This window comes from Sinohyriopsis cumingii, unplaced genomic scaffold (assembly GCF_028554795.1).
Source record: "Sinohyriopsis cumingii isolate HCF-2022 unplaced genomic scaffold, ASM2855479v2 utg000695l, whole genome shotgun sequence".
Classification (NCBI taxonomy): Eukaryota; Metazoa; Mollusca; class Bivalvia; order Unionida; family Unionidae; genus Sinohyriopsis; species Sinohyriopsis cumingii.
This window is the reverse complement of record NW_028315924.1, coordinates 506,384-523,548: the sequence shown is the minus strand read 5'-3', so window position 1 is coordinate 523,548 and position 17,165 is coordinate 506,384. Positions and strand designations below refer to the sequence as shown.

Below are 17,165 nucleotides of genomic sequence, written 5' to 3'. Positions count from 1 at the left end.
TAATGTCATGAACCTTTTCAAATGCTAACCTATGTGTGTATAGATAAATAAAAATATTTGCAGGACAGTATGGTGTGATTTATTTAATGAAAACTGGACAGTGTCACTTTTAATAATTTGACAGGTGATCTAGTTTTCAAACAAGCTGTATTACTAGTTTATTTGGAATGCCAGTCAGGGTACTTTCCTTTCAAAAATGAAAAATATGCATTTTACATTCTTTCAACAAAGATACAACACTTTAAAGAAGAGAAACCTCTCTGTTATTTAAAGGCCATACATTATGTTGGATATGAAATCTTTCATACATAGATGGACAACGTTAAAACAAAAGCAATGTTTTCATCTTTAGTATGCCAAAATTAAGAGAGAGTGAATGCGCTGTCAGTTCTCCCCCCACATCAGAATTTGATATATTGTCTGTATGCCCTACCCCCCACCTACAAACCCTGACCCAGGGTACAATATTTCTAAGTTATGCCAATGTATATGAATAATTCTATTAATTTTTGATAATATGCATGACTTTTTAAACAAATTGTATTTCAGGAAATAAGAAACATCTCACAAAAAATTTATGAATTTCTGACCCAGACACAGGTGAATGAATGTATTGATTACAAAGGAAATATCAAGTGACTTACTCTGTTCTATGATTTTGATGTCTTTTGAATCTGAACCAATAACATTTTTAACTTCTATGGCATACAGACCAAAATCATTTTCACTCATTAAGCTGATGACCAGCATTGCCCTGAAGACAGGTGCCGTTATTTGTGAATAAACTGCTAGATCATCCATGTGAGTTGGCTTGATTATCCCTTGATGTATTAATCTGCTAGAGTTGGAATGTTGTGCTGTGACTGTTAAGTTCTCATCTGTATTAGAGTTGAAATTGAACTGGATGATAGCACATTGGCCAACATAACCTTTATAATATGGAGAGACGTCTAGTATTCTTGGAACAGCTGTAAAAGAAACATTCATATTTATCTTTGGCAACTAAATATAATTAATTTTTCCATATAATATTCAGACACATAATCATACACCTCTTTATTGAAAATATAATGTTACAATATCACCTACTGCAAAGGTTAATGAAGATAATCAACTTCAAAATTATAGAAAACATTGCTTATCTGTTAAAAGTATATACTTCTTAATACAAGAAAAGGGTTTGGAGATCAGATAAGAAAACTAACAATGATTCAATATCTATCAGTATGGAGATCAGATAAGAAAACTAACAATGATTCAATATCTATCAGTATGGAGATCAGATAAGAAAACTAACAATGATTCAATATCTATCAGTATGGAGATCAGATAAGAAAACTAACAATGATTCAATATCTATCAGTATGGAGATCAGATAAGAAAACTAACAATGATTCAGTATCAATCAGTATGGAGATCAGATAAGAAAACTAACAATGATTCAATATCAGTGTGGAGATCTGTAGTTTAAAGCTTTCAAAAAACACATCATAGAGTGGATTTCTGATTCATCATAACATGAGGAAGGGGGAATATCCTTTGTGGATTCCAGGTCATGGGATTTCTTCCACATGATCCCTGACATCAAAATTAAGTTTAAACTGGAACGTCTTGTTGGATTGTATTAGCTATCACTGTTGATTGTAAAGTCTGATGTTGAATAGCCAATACTTTCATACATGCTTTTTAAGAGACATCAGCAATAAGCCTCATTATGAATCATACTCAAAACTTAATAGATTTTGTTAGAACTAAAGGCTGAATGGGGAATAATAATAATTAAGATAACCTCATTTAAACAAAGAAAGTAATGATAGATTTGTGTAAATGCTGTGACACACAATGTTATGCCACTGATAACTGCAAGTGGAGGATGAGTTGAAAAGCACAAAAGTAGAAAATATGAAATATTTACTACTAAAAGTAAGATCATGCTCTCTTGATGAACTCAGCATTGTGTCTTACTTTCTGCTTATTTATGTAATAAAAAGTACTTGTTTCTTAAAACTATATAAGAAGCAGGAACAAATTTTTTTTTACAGACTTTCATCACAAATTTTTCTTTTGGTCCAAAGCAAGAAAGGTGAGTATTCTATTAATATTACATGATTTACTCCAGCACACATGCCACAAAACTACTTACACCTGCGTAAGTACATTTGTGACTGGTGTGAGGAGGTTGGGTCTACCTTTTACCTTACTCTGTTATAACAGTGAACATAACCCGGAAGGGCCAATTGAATTGCCCTGTAGTGGCCACATGGGTTTCACTGGCTAATCATTTGTCAGGGCTTGTAACTGCGCAAAATTACTTGTAGTGTAGGCATTCAGTTTTTATGATGTTGCATATATAGGTGTGTTGTATATATATATATATATATATATATATATATATATATATATATATATATATATATATATATATATATATATACATGTGTATGGTTGTGTATACATATGTATATAGAGAGATACGGTGAATTTTATGCATCACACTTCATGAACAATAACGAATTTTGTTACTGTCTATTATTATAATCTTCTGGTTCGATAGTCAATCGTTCTTTCGCATTGTGCTTTTCATTATTGATATTTCATGTGGTTTTTATTTATATTGCATTGCGGTCTGAGCTTGAGCTTCATTATGTATGCAAAGTAAGGCTAAAGGCTATATGAAGTGTGCATAGAGAAACTATGCCATCATAGCAGTAACTATGATATGCAGTTGTATATCTTTTGACTTGAATTATGTTTTTTCTATAGAGAATTATAGTGAAGTCACTAAAAGTGGCCTGCAGCAACAGTCATGGAATATGTTATTATTTCTTCCCTGGGGCCAAACTCTAAACAAGCTCGCCTTGCAGTATCATTCCTGATTCCGTTATCTGTGTCCAGTCTCGCTTTCCCTTGGGCTATGAACAAACACCTAACCATATGGTGGCAAGAGGTTTTATCTGGTACATGATGGGCAACCAAAAATCTTGATTCATACAGTATTACTCTCTTACTGGTGGCTGGCACTCATTCATTTTCTAATTAATCCAGAATAAAAGTGGCTCACTATGTAAAATAGGTTGCTGACTCCTGGTTTACTTCATGAATATAGAATATCTACCATTTGAAAATTGTTACATGTACCTATCCATCGAGACATATCAAACTAAACTAACTGGCCATTTTTATTAAAGTTTACATCTCAACACCATATGTTTTGGTGTATTATCTCTCTTTGTCTCTCTCTCTTTATATATATATATATATATATATATATATATATATATATATATATATATATATATATATATATATACATTTGCTGGTAAATTTGCAAATTCTATAAGCTATCAATTACATTAATCCTTTATTCTTTCAAATGCTTTCACCGCCATCATTCCATTCCTAATTATGCTTTTTGATGAAGATATCCTGATCCTAAATACATTGTCTTTCTGCATACAAGAAAAGTGTTTCTACTAGACAATAAAAAGACCTTAAACATGTACCAAATATTGTATGTAAGAGTTAATTGGTCTACAAACATGTACAAATGTTGTATGTAAGAGTTAATTGGTCTACAGTCATATACCAAATGTTGTATGCAAGAGTTAACTGGTCTACAAACATGTACCAAATGTTGTATGTAAGAGTTAATTGGTCTACAATCATATACCAAATGTTGTATGTAAGAGTTAATTGGTCTACAGACATGTACCAAATGTTGTATGTAAGAGTTAATTGGTCTACAAACGTGTACCAAATGTTGTATGTAAGAGTTAATTGGACTACAAACATGTACCAAATGTTGTATGTAAGAGGTAATTAGTCTACAAACATGTACCAAATGTTGTACGTAAGAGTTAATTGGTCTACAAACATGTACCAAATGTTGTATGTAAGAGTTAATTGGTCTACAAACATGTACCAAATGTTGTATGTAATAAACATGTACCAAATGTTATATGTAAGAGTTAACTAGTCTACAAACATGTACCAAATATTGTGTGTAATAAACATGTACCAAATGTTATATGTAAGAGTTAATTGGTCTACAAAGGACTTAATCTAGAAGCAGCATAAAACGAAGAGTATGTTTTGGAGACATGGGCTCAGAACAGTTTTTATTTTTCTATATTTAGGTAAAGCATGCAGAACAGGAGCATAGCTCATACACATCCATATATACGCTCAACTTGCATGTCAACTGTGATGCTTGATTCAAAGAGCAATTATCATCAACAAATACTCTGGTGAAGTCTCTCTATAAATAAAGTATTATTATTATTATGATTGAGCACGCCATATAAAACTTATGAATATTATTTGTATGAAGGGTGAGAAATCAACTATGCTAGGCAATATTGTTATGAAAAAGAAAATCGAGAGGACACATTAGGCAATATTATCATGAAAAAGATAATCGAGAGGATACATTAGGTAATGTTATCATGAAAAAGAAAATCGAGAGGATACATTAAGTAATATTATGATGAAAAAGAAAATTGAGAGGATACATTAGGTAAAGTTATCATGAAAAAGAGAATCGAGAGGATACATTAGGTAATATTATCAAGAAAAAGAGAATCGAGAGGATACATTGCTAGGTAATGTTATCATGAAAAAGATAATCGAGAGAATACATTAGGTAATATGATGAAAAAGAAAATTGAGAGGATGCATTAGGTAAAGTTATCATGAAAAAGAGAATTGAGAGGATACATTAGGTAATATTATCATGAAAAAGAGAATCAACAGGATACATTGCTAGGTAATGTTATCATGAAAAAGAAAATCAAGAGGATACATTCGGTAATGTTATCATGAAAAAAAGAATCAAGAGGATACATTAGGTAATATTATCATGAAAAAGAAAATCTAGAGGACACATTGCCTAACAAACCAGCATCATGAGACTAGCTCTGTGTCCATATCACATAACTTTTAGACGTTGTTCTGCATAACATCTTGACAGATGTATGAAAACGACATGTTTGTGTTTTACTTCAGTGTGGAAATACAAGCTAGTGCACATTGGAAGTCTTATGATATCAATGTTTTGTTGCTTTCACTATGTAAATCTTTATAAAAACATTCAGGTTAAAAACAGGTTCTTAATATCTCAATTTCTATAAAAGATATATATCTTATAAGTCCAATTATCAATTTCACATTATATAAATATATTTATGTTTATTATACCTACATTGATTAAACTTGCAAGTAACAAAAGTTTGCTTATTTTTTACATCATAGTTTAAGGAAAGGTCAATCTTAATTAGCATATAGTATATATAGTAACACACAGGTGTTCTGTGTAACTACTTATATTTGCAAAGGTTGTCAGGAATGTAATCCTGGATATTATCAGATAAACATGCTCAAGAGGCACACTTATAATAGATGTAAATCTAATATGCAATACTAATCTTGAAAACACACATATCCCATGTACATCATGTTTAAGTGTGATTTTGTTTTATTTTGTAGAAGCAATTGTATTTTGATTCCAACTGGCAGACTTATCCTAATGAATCACTTTACCTCTTACAAAAAGTATTGGTTTATTCGACATCACTGGTAGATTTGGATCTATGTTATAAGCCTGGCAGTAAATTGCCTTGTCATGGTCTTCATTGGTTGGGATAAAGTTTATACTGGTTCCATTGCCTCTATTCTGAGATCCAATGTACCAGTCTATGTTGGCGGCAGGTCGACTGTTTCCTGTAACACAGGATAGGGTTGTTGGTTTCCCAGAAGTAACAAAAAGAGTTGCATTGGAAATAGTCTGGCCATTCTGCTGTAAAACTGCCTCAGTCACTCTGACTAAAAAACAAACAACAAAAGAACGAGTCAAAAACAAACAACAAAAGAATGAGTCAGCAAGATAATTATTACATAGTAAAGAGACACAAGCAAATATCTGATACAGCGTCTTTCACCTATGACAGATTCTTATGTCCATGGACCTTTTGAAGGTGACACAATTTTTGCAAACCCATTTTCTATGTCGTTAGTATCAGGAAAGCAAGTTTTTTTCATCATTTCTTTTCCAAAGATTTCTTCTTTTACGCAAACATTTCATCAATTTTCTCTCTTAATTTCTTTGTTTAATACAGACTTTTGATTCACATCATGTTCCTTTTAAATTGTATGCATATTTGTTTATAGGCATTTACTACATGAATTTATTCCCACTTTTCTAATTCATATAAAGTAAATTGTCTCCTTAAAACACACACACACACACATATATATATATATATATATATATATATATATATATATATATATATATATATATATATATATATATATCAAGAATCTGAAAACAATTGTCATGATCTCCCACATCACAAATCATGGCCATATTTCAATAAGCTCATGTTCTTGAGTAAATTAGATGGATGTGTCATGATCTGTCAAATGAATGAAAACAATTGCCATGATCTGTCAAATGAATGAAAACAATTGTCATGATGTCTCAAATGAATGAAAACAATTGTTATGATCTGTCAAATGAATGAAAACAATTGTCATGATCTGTCAAATGAATGAAAACAATTGTCATGATCTGTCAAATGAATGAAAACAATTGTCATGATCTGTCCAATGAATGAAAACAACTGTCATGATCTGTCAAATGAATGAAAACAATTGTCATGATCTGTCAAATGAATGTTTACAGGCACAAAGAATAAAGAGAGATCATTCTGGATTTGAAATGATTATGTGTGATATATAATTTCTTTTTACGTAAAATTATGCAATGAATGAATTCTGTATTCAATCCACTTCTGCCATATTCCATGTGGAATCAACTATCTCATTCTGACCTGTATCAAAAAGATCCAGTTTGAGTTTTGCATTTACTAGTTTCTCATTGAAATTGCTTACACATCTGGTTGTTCAGTTGAATTTTATCTTGAAACATTGTATCATATATAAGAAAACTGTTGTTGAGAAAATACAAGTGTGTAAACAAGGTGTCCACCTGCAACCATGCAGTAAGAAGGACATATGCATAAAGATGCATTATTGTATTGTCCAAGAGTGACCCAATGTACTACATCTTTCTGTGATTTGGAACTGACATCTATGTTGGTATATTAAATGAAGTATAAATGTCGAAGAATTGTGTGCTTTACTAAAGCAATACTTACATGAACAATAGTGTATGTTGTTGTGGTTGTAGCAGTTGTAATCTAAGTAGCTGTCACACTAGTACTACCAAAGTAGATGTAATATAAACACTGGTAGTATATTTATTATTGTTATTCTTCTAGATATTTGACTCCAGGTCAAGATGATAGGGTTGACTTCATGATACAGGTCAAGCTGAGATGTTTGACTCCATGATACAGGTCAGAATGAGATCTTTCATTCCATGATACAGGTCAAGATGAGATATTTGACTTCCTGATACAGGTCAAGATGAGATGCTTGATTTCATGATACAGGTCAAGCTGAGATGTTTGACTCAATGATACAGGTCAAGATGAGATGTTTGAATGCATGATACAGGTGAGAATGAGATAGTTGATTCCATGATACAGGTCAAAATGAGATGTTTGGCTTCATGACACAGGTCAAGATGAGATGTTTGATTTCATTATAGAGGTCAAAATGAGATGTTTGATTTCATGATACAGGTCAAGATGGGATATTTGACTTCATGATACAGGTCAAGATGAGATGTTTGACTCCATGATACAGGTCAAGATGAGATGTTTGACAGTTTGATATTCATTTATGCTTCTTGTCTTTAGCATTTATAAGATAAGACAAATACAACTCTATGGTCTTAAAATAAGTCACTGAAAATAACAACATGAAGTTATTGTAAAATTCATCAATTAATTTAATTCCCTAGTAAACAAAGTAAACATTAAAATGAACTTACAGTATTGTGAATTAAACACCAAAAGTCTTAAAAGTTCTAACACAATTCCAGAATATAGAGTTCCAAATGAATTTTAGTTGATTTCCAAATACATTTCAGGTCTTCTCTCTGCTGACATACCAGCAGTCTGGTATGTGCTGATCTGCTACTAGTCTTGTTGATTCACAATGATAATATCGTTCATGTCCCTGAATGAATTCAAGGCAAGTCCAAAATAGTGATTAGTCCTAATGTCAATGTGCACTTTGCATTTCCAATAACTTAAATAAATAAATAAATCTTCTCAAATATAACACTGAAGACAACTAGAATCTGATATTATGACAACAGGAAAAGGAATCAAGAACTCTTTTTCTTTATATCAATGTGATGGTACTAAGAGCTGTACAGTATGGAAGTCAGCATCTCAGTAACAGTTAAATCCAGGAAAATATGTGTTTAATTCATCATCCATGAAATAGATATGACCTAAAGTCTACATCATGTTTCTTTTCATGGACATTATTTTTCTCTTTCAATGCTATGAAAGAATTTTTTTGAAATGTAAAAATTTGCTCAGCCAGCAGCTAGATTCAACATGGCAGATTGTGGTTCCTTTGTTCTATTGATATTCAAGATAACAGGTTTACTCATCTGTGGTGGTGTATTCATTCCTAATTTCAAGGTGTTAAGGAGCAATAATATATTCTATTTCTCTAATATTCAGTTTTAATAACAGTAACAGTACTTTCCTCTTTTTTTGAGCAATATAAAGTTAGTGTAATTGAAACTGAATATGTTTTATCAGGTATTCATCTATCGCATCAGTGTCAATTTCCTCACCCTCTTCTGGCTCAGAAAGTTTTCATTTGAAGGATTCTCTGATGTAGAGCAAGACCTTCATCTTAAGGACTATTTAGAGGGTATCATCTACAATGTGAAATATTTAAATTCAACCAATTTCACAATAACATTTTTGAAGAAACAAATGGATTTTTCCATCAGTTCCTGAAACAAATTGAACAGGAATTCACCTTTGATTCATCCCCCATGTTAAAATGTCTCTCCATTTAAGAGTAGCTACATCAAGATTTTAAAGATGGCCATTATGGTGGCCATATTGAATGTCAGATCAGCATTCGTTTTCATTTAGGACCAAAAAGACATTATAACAAGTTGTATGGTAAAATCTAAATGTTGATATGACTTTCCATATCGATCTAGTGGAGTAACAAAAAGATTTTCAAAATGGCCATATTGGATATCAGCAGTGCAGCATTTTGCATTTAGAAAGAAACAAATAAGAAAAATTAAGAAAGTGATGAGCAGCGAGAAGCGGGAGGTGAGGGTTAAGATGCCGAATACTCATTTAGCATTAACTTTGGGGATAGATGCCAATAAGCAACTTTTTTCAAATAAAGTTCCTCACTTTTTTGTACAAGTTACCTCACTATCAATGTATCCAATCTATAAAAAATGGTTTAAAACTTTACTCCAACACACATCACATGAACCAGCAACAAGAGTATGTATTAGTTCTCTGTTTTTTGCACATGAATGTGGATTCAATCTTGTTTTACTACAAATTTCAAATAAAGGCTATTTGTTTTAAATGAGTGACATTTATTTTGAGAAACAACAATGTCAACATACTGATGCTGTGATTTCTTTATAAATTACAGCAAAATTTCTCTTCATCCCAAAGCATACCTCTGAGGGGAAATTCAAGAATTTTAAGTTCACTAGAAACTTTGGAACTCACTCATCCATAATGAACTGTATCTGTGAAACCAAGTTTTTCAAGCACCCAGTTTGCCTTTCACTTGCTTCCTTTGTTATCACTGATCACATCTGCAAATGAGTATGATAAACCACCAGTTAACACATTAACCCCTGGAGGTTTTTGTCGTTTTCGCCTGAAATTTGAGTAGGAAACACATTTTGAAAGCTGTTTCTGAATACATCCAAATATATCAACTTCCAGGTGATTTTCCAATAACCTAATGACTAGCTGTGTTAGAAACATCGTTTTTCATTGGCTATTTGGCTTGTGCATGAACAGAAGGGTAAAATTTGGAATTCGTTTTTTTGGGGTTGCTTAAACAGACCCATTATTTTTGTATTATGACCACTCTTTATTCCAAAAGCCCATCTTATGCTATTTTTTGCAAAGATTCGTCTGTCTATTTGCAGTTCATACTGGTCTGCCTTAGATCTGAGACCAAAAAGTTTAAAATCGAAACACAAAATCACATTCTGACCACAGGCAAATTTTTGGTGGAAAAAAATCGGGTCCAAAAAATGAGGTTTTCCCCTCTGTATTTTGTAGTGCAACTAGAACTTCCAGATTATTGTGTATCATTGTAGAGCTACATCTGTCTACCTTACTATAATACCACCCACTTTAGTGTATCATACATGACCTTGATGCTACAGAGCTCGACAGTAGGCTACTGCCTCCTGCCATGTAAACTCGTTGCCAGGGGTTAATGTGTTAATGCTAGACACTTTATGTTACATGTACGTACAGCATTCTCAGTCTTCAATTAAAACAAGTTGTCTTAACAAGCTATAGTAACCGATAGCTCTTAAGCTGGCAGGATTTGTATGCCTTTTATATGTGGTATTCTACCTGTTTTACGCAGTGTAATTACAAAATGACTAAATAATGTCATAGTAAACTTTTCATTGAATGCAAACATGTATTCCACAAGTCAGAGATCAAACAGAGTCAGTTTTTAATTAGGTATTCATAGAAATGATTGTTTGTGGGTAGTACTATGATGGTCAGTTGACACGCATATAATTCAGTGCGAGATGACACTTCACATTGAAGATGACTAAGCTGAAACCAAATTAAAAGATAAATCTCAAATATGAATTTCACTTGACAAGACTTCTTTAATTGCTATTTATTTCCTAAAGTGCTGCCACCAGTTGGCATTACTATATTTTAAATGAGCAATATCTTATTATTAATTGTTATTAACAGTGTAGTGAGAAATGCTTTTTATTTTAAATAAAATTTAATAAAATATACAACTTTTATTAAAGTGATGCACTGAATAATTTTGAATCAAATATCTGGGCATCAGCAGCCATTTTCAGTGATGAAACAAGTGATATAAAAAGATTTCATTTACTTATTTTGATTCCTATTTCTTTAGACTTAACAAAATAGGGGCCATATCCATTGGTATTTTCTATAAAAACAAGTGGGATCCAGGAATGAGCACAGATTATAAGCAGGTTTATGAGCTACCCAGGTGTGAGTTATCAAAGGAGAGATGTATTACACATCAGATCAGTACCATTTTCATTTAAAACCAACATCATATAAAATCTTCTGGTGGTAATGCCATGACAGTATGAATTTTTGTTCAGGAGGAGTATCAACAACAAAAATTTTGAAGATGGCTGTAATGGTGGTCATACGAAGATTCTTTGTAGCAGTTATAGTTGAGATCATACAAAATGTCAGATCAGCACTATTTTCATCTGGAACCAACTGGGCATCACAATTATTTTAATAAAACCCCATGCAGATATGACCATTTTTTCAGGTAATGCTATAATAACAAGATTTTAAAGTTGTTGACTGTGATGGTCATATTAGATGTTTGAGCAGCACTATTTGTATTTACTACCAACTAGATACCATAAGTCTTTCAGCACAGTCACTATGTTTATACATCCAGCCATTTAGAAGTAGTGATAGGAAGATTTTAAAAAGGCTGAAGTTATGGCATATCGGATATTAGATCATATCCATTTCACTTAGAACCAACTAAGACATCAAAAACTGTCCTCTGTTGAAAATCCTAAAGATACGACCATCCATTAACTTAAAGGTGGAGTAGCAATAAGAGGAATCATAAAATAGCTACTGTACTGGCAATATTGGTTGTCAATGCAACAACATTATCCTTTATGACCAGCCAGACATAACAAGAAGTGCCCTGGTGAAAACTCCATGCCGATATAAGATCATTTTAAAAATGACTGCCATGGTGGCCATAATGGGCATCAGATCAGCATCATTTGTATTTAAGACAAGCTAGACATCATTTGTATTTAAGACAAGCTATGCGTCATTTGTATTTAGACAAGATAGACATCATTTGTATTTGAGACAAGCTAGACATCATAAAAAGTTGAATTTTTTTGTGAAAACTCCATGATGATATTACCAACCACTTAGAAGGAGTAAAAGTAAAAAGATTTTCAAGATGCCTGCTTCTCTGACCAAATTTGATGGCTGAGAAGCACCATGTTCATTTTGGATCCACCAGAACAAGGGATGAATGCATGTGTAATGTAGCATGGCAATCTTTCAAGTAGGTTAGGTGCCATAGTGATAATAAACATACTGACATTGGCTGATAGACGCTAAGCATCAGACCATCCCATAAACTCTTCTGGTTTATGACCAGTGCAGCTAAGACATAAAAACCACATATATATATATATATATATATATATATATATATATATATATATATATATATATATATATATATATATATATATATATTTATATACACACACACACACCTCTAACAAACAAATTGGGTTTGTTGGAGTCAACTTTCTGATTTGGGTCAATGTTGTATGCCTGACAGTAGATCACTTCATTGTGGTCCGTGTTACTGGGAGTGAAGATCAGACTGGTTCCACTGCCTATTGACCGAGATCCTAGATACCAGCCTATATTAGGAGCAGGTCGACTGGTCCCTGTTACACAGGTCAAAGTAAATTGTTTTCCAGAGGTGACAGTCAGGGTGGATGTGATGTTCTGGTTGTTTTGCTGTAAAAATGCCTCTGTAACTCTGACTGAAATTATTAAATAAAAAAAAATATTTCATATTCCCACAAGTTACAGAAAGTGAAACACATAAGTGTGCAAAAACATACTTTAATAATTCAGAAGTAGATAACTTACTGATGCACAAATAACAGACAAATGTTTCCTACTGATAAAATACATGTAGGTTGAACTCGGGCTTTTTTTGACAATAATGTTTATGTTTAATAACTGACTACTGAAATAGTATTGCTGCAATGAGTACTGTACCAAACAATAAACTGAAAATTGCTTTTAGTCCAATTTCAAACTTTAACGCTTAACACATAGGTAAACTGATATATTATTATACTCATAATATTCATAAAATTTGGATGGCTATCACATGCAAGTAGAATCCTCTCAACCAAACATTTGTACTAAAAAGTACTTAATTTCTTTCACCGAAAATAGAGAAAAAATAAAGTTTAGGGGTCTGTAGGTAATTATCAGTAATTGCAAGTAATGCTTATTAAAAGAAAATTAATAGCAAGTCAAGGATAACAAGAATTAATTTACTTAGTAATTAGTTAAGTAATTTTAATTGATCACAGAGTTAAGTCATTTTGAACCAATGGGTAAAATGTATACATATTGATGTTTAGTGACAAAGTTTTGAATGAGTAAATAATTCCCAGTTAAAGAAAGTAACTGTTTTATTATCCAATTATAATCCCAGCGGTAGATTTAATAGATCTAGATTCAATAAAGTCTGTCCTTATAACCCCAGGAAGAACAACCAACCCACGAGAAGCTCCTGGCAAGCTTTCTCACATAGCCACATTGGCCGAATCCTAGACTCAAACCAACGCAAACAGAGGTGAAATGGCAGTGATCCATAATGGAGAGCGCTTTAGACTACTCGGCCACTCAGGGCCTGATAGCAATTGTAGAAAATCCAGTAAAATACATGAGAAAACTTCTAAGAGTGGTTGGTAAAATTAAAGTAATTGAAAGTAGTGAAGTTAACTTAGGCAGGATAAATATTACCTTTGTTAATTTTGCAATTTATGGGCATCTACATATGATATTCAATTACAAATTTTAATAAGAATAAAGAATCCATGTACAGTTTTTATGTATGTTAAATAAAACATGTACAGTTTTTGGGTATGAATAATGACTCCATGTACAGTTTTATGGTATGATTAAAGAATAAATGTATAATTTTGGGGTATGAATAGATAATACATGTACAGACTTGGGGGTATGAATAAAGAATACATGTACAGTTTTTGGGTATGAATAGAAAATATATGTACAGTTTATGTGTATGAATAATTAATCCATGTCCAGTTTTGGGGTATGAATAAAGAATACATGTACAACTTTTGGATATTTTTTTTCTTAAACAGTACTAAATTTAGAGTGGAAACTGGTCTTTTGCACAATTCTGTTATGAGAGACCACCTAAACAATTAAATTATAAGTGTAAACAACTTCAGCAAGTTAAAAATTTGACTCTTCCAAATTGAAATAATCAAGATTTTATAGTATACCCACATGGCAAAGCAGTACCTATTATTATTATTATTGTATTGCTTAATGTTTCTGTTCATGCACAGGTATCTAAATTTAGCATGATTGCAGCATGTACTTTCAGCATTGCAGTAGTACAAGCTGCGATACTGAATTGTTGTGAAACTATGAAAGGCAGTTCAGCATGTCTGCAGCTTATAAATTCAGCATGACAGCAATTCATCCTAGAAAATAGAATTTTTGTGATATTTTTGCATCAGTTTAGCATGCATAGTCAGCATGACATAATTCCATACTCGAAATAATGAGTAAAGGTGAATGCTCGTGCTGGAAATGTACTTATATATTTCAGCAAAGATGCAGTATTTGATCAGCATAAGTAGAGTATGCACTTCATTGTCAGTACATTCTGTCTAAAGGAAATAAATGCTTAAAGTGACGCCTGTCAAAATCAGTCTTTATTTTATATATATATATATATATATATATATATATATATATATATATATATATATATATATATCCTAGAGCTAGAGTCCAAAGCAAATAAATTGTTTAGGTTATTGGTCTCAAGTGCTTATATTATTTGCACTGTTTATGTTATTGGATACAAGTACTTATACTATTTGCAGTGTTTAGGATATTGGATACAAGTACTTATATTATTTGCACTGTTTAAATCATTGGATACAAGTGCTTATATTATTTGCACTGTTTAGGTTATTGGATACAAGTACTTATATTATTTGCACTGTTTAGGTTAATGGATACAAGTGCTTATATTATTTGCACTGTTTAGGTTATTGGATACAAGTACTTATATTATTTGCACTGTTTAGGTTATTGGATACAAGTACTTATATTATTTGCACTGTTTAGGTTATTGGATACAAGTACTTATATTATTTGCACTGTTTAGGTTATTGGATACAAGTACTTATATTATTTGCACTCTTTATGTTATTGGATACAAGTACTTATATTATTTGCACTCTTTAGGATATTGGATACAAGTACTTATATTATTTGCACTGTTTAGGTTATTGGATACAAGTACTTATATTATTTGCACTGTTTAAGTCATTGGATACTAGTACTTATATTATTTGCACTGTTTAAGTCATTGGATACAAGTACTTATATTATTTGCACTGTTTAAGTCATTGGATACAAGTGCTTATATTATTTGCACTGTTTAGGTTATTGGATACAAGTACTTATATTATTTGCACTGTTTAAGTCATTGGATACAAGTACTTATATTATTTGCACTCTTTAGGTTATTGGATACAAGTACTTATATTATTTGCACTGTTTAGGTTATTGGATACAAGTACTTATATTATTTGCCTGTTTAGGATACTGGATACAAGTATTTATAGTATTTGCACTGTTTAAGTCATTGGATACAAGTACTTATATTATTTGCACTGTTTAGGTGATTGGATACAAGTACTTATATTATTTGCACTGTTTAGGTTATTGGATACAAGTACTTATATTATTTGCACTGTTTAAGTCATTGGATACAAGTACTTATATTATTTGCACTGTTTAAGTCATTGGATACAAGTACTTATATTATTTGCACTGTTTAAGTCACTGGATACAAGTACTTATATTATTTGCACTGTTTAGGTTAATGGATACAAGTACTTATATTATTTGCACTGTTTAGGTTATTGGATACAAGTACTTATATTATTTGCACTGTTTAGGTTATTGGATACAAGTACTTATATTATTTGCACTCTTTATGTTATTGGATACAAGTACTTATATTATTTGCACTCTTTAGGATATTGGATACAAGTACTTATATTATTTGCACTGTTTAGGTTAATGGATACAAGTACTTATATTATTTGCACTGTTTAGGTTATTGGATACAAGTACTTATATTATTTGCACTGTTTAGGTTATTGGATACAAGTACTTATATTATTTGCACTCTTTATGTTATTGGATACAAGTACTTATATTATTTGCACTCTTTAGGATATTGGATACAAGTACTTATATTATTTGCACTGTTTAAGTCATTGGATACAAGTGCTTATATTATTTGCACTGTTTAAGTCATTGGATACAAGTGCTTATATTATTTGCACTGTTTAGGTTATTGGATACAAGTACTTATATTATTTGCACTGTTTAAGTCATTGGATACAAGTACTTATATTATTTGCACTGTTTAAGTCATTGGATACAAGTACTTATATTATTTGCACTGTTTAGGTTATTGGATACAAGTACTTATATTATTTGCCTGTTTAGGATACTGGATACAAGTACTTATATTATTTGCGCTGTTTAAGTCATTGGATACAAGTACTTATATTATTTGCACTGTTTAGGTGATTGGATACAAGTACTTATATTATTTGCACTGTTTAGGTTATTGGATACAAGTACTTATATTATTTGCACTGTTTAAGTCATTGGATACTAGTACTTATATTATTTGCACTGTTTAAGTTATTGGATACAAGTACTTATATTATTTGCACTGTTTAAGTCATTGGATACAAGTGCTTATATTATTTGCACTGTTTAGGTTATTGGATACAAGTACTTATATTATTTGCACTGTTTAGGTTATTGGATACAAGTACTTATATTATTTGCACTGTTTAGGTTATTGGATACAAGTACTTATATTATTTGCACTCTTTATGTTATTGGATACAAGTACTTATATTATTTGCACTCTTTAGGATATTGGATACAAGTACTTATATTATTTGCACTGTTTAGGTTATTGGATACAAGTACTTATATTATTTGCACTGTTTAAGTCATTGGATACTAGTACTTATATTATTTGCACTGTTTAAGTCATTGGATACAAGTACTTATATTATTTGCACTGTTTAAGTCATTGGATACAAGTGCTTATATGATTTGCACTGTTTAGGTTATTGGATACAAGTACTTATATTATTTGCACTGTTTAGGTTATTGGAT

At 31.5% G+C, this 17,165-nt stretch overlaps 1 protein-coding gene across 1 annotated transcript in view; it reads right to left on the bottom strand.

Moving 5' to 3' along the window:
* Positions 1-17,165, bottom strand: part of LOC149773276 (uncharacterized) — a 90,100-nt gene that overhangs the window by 28,004 nt on the left and 44,931 nt on the right. The window contains exons 6-8 of the mRNA XM_089946520.1: positions 12,431-12,709; positions 5,539-5,820; positions 645-968 (exon numbers count right to left, since the gene is read on the bottom strand). Coding sequence (XP_089802646.1) covers positions 645-968; positions 5,539-5,820; positions 12,431-12,709 — 885 coding nt within the window. The remainder of the gene's footprint in view (positions 1-644; positions 969-5,538; positions 5,821-12,430; positions 12,710-17,165) is intronic.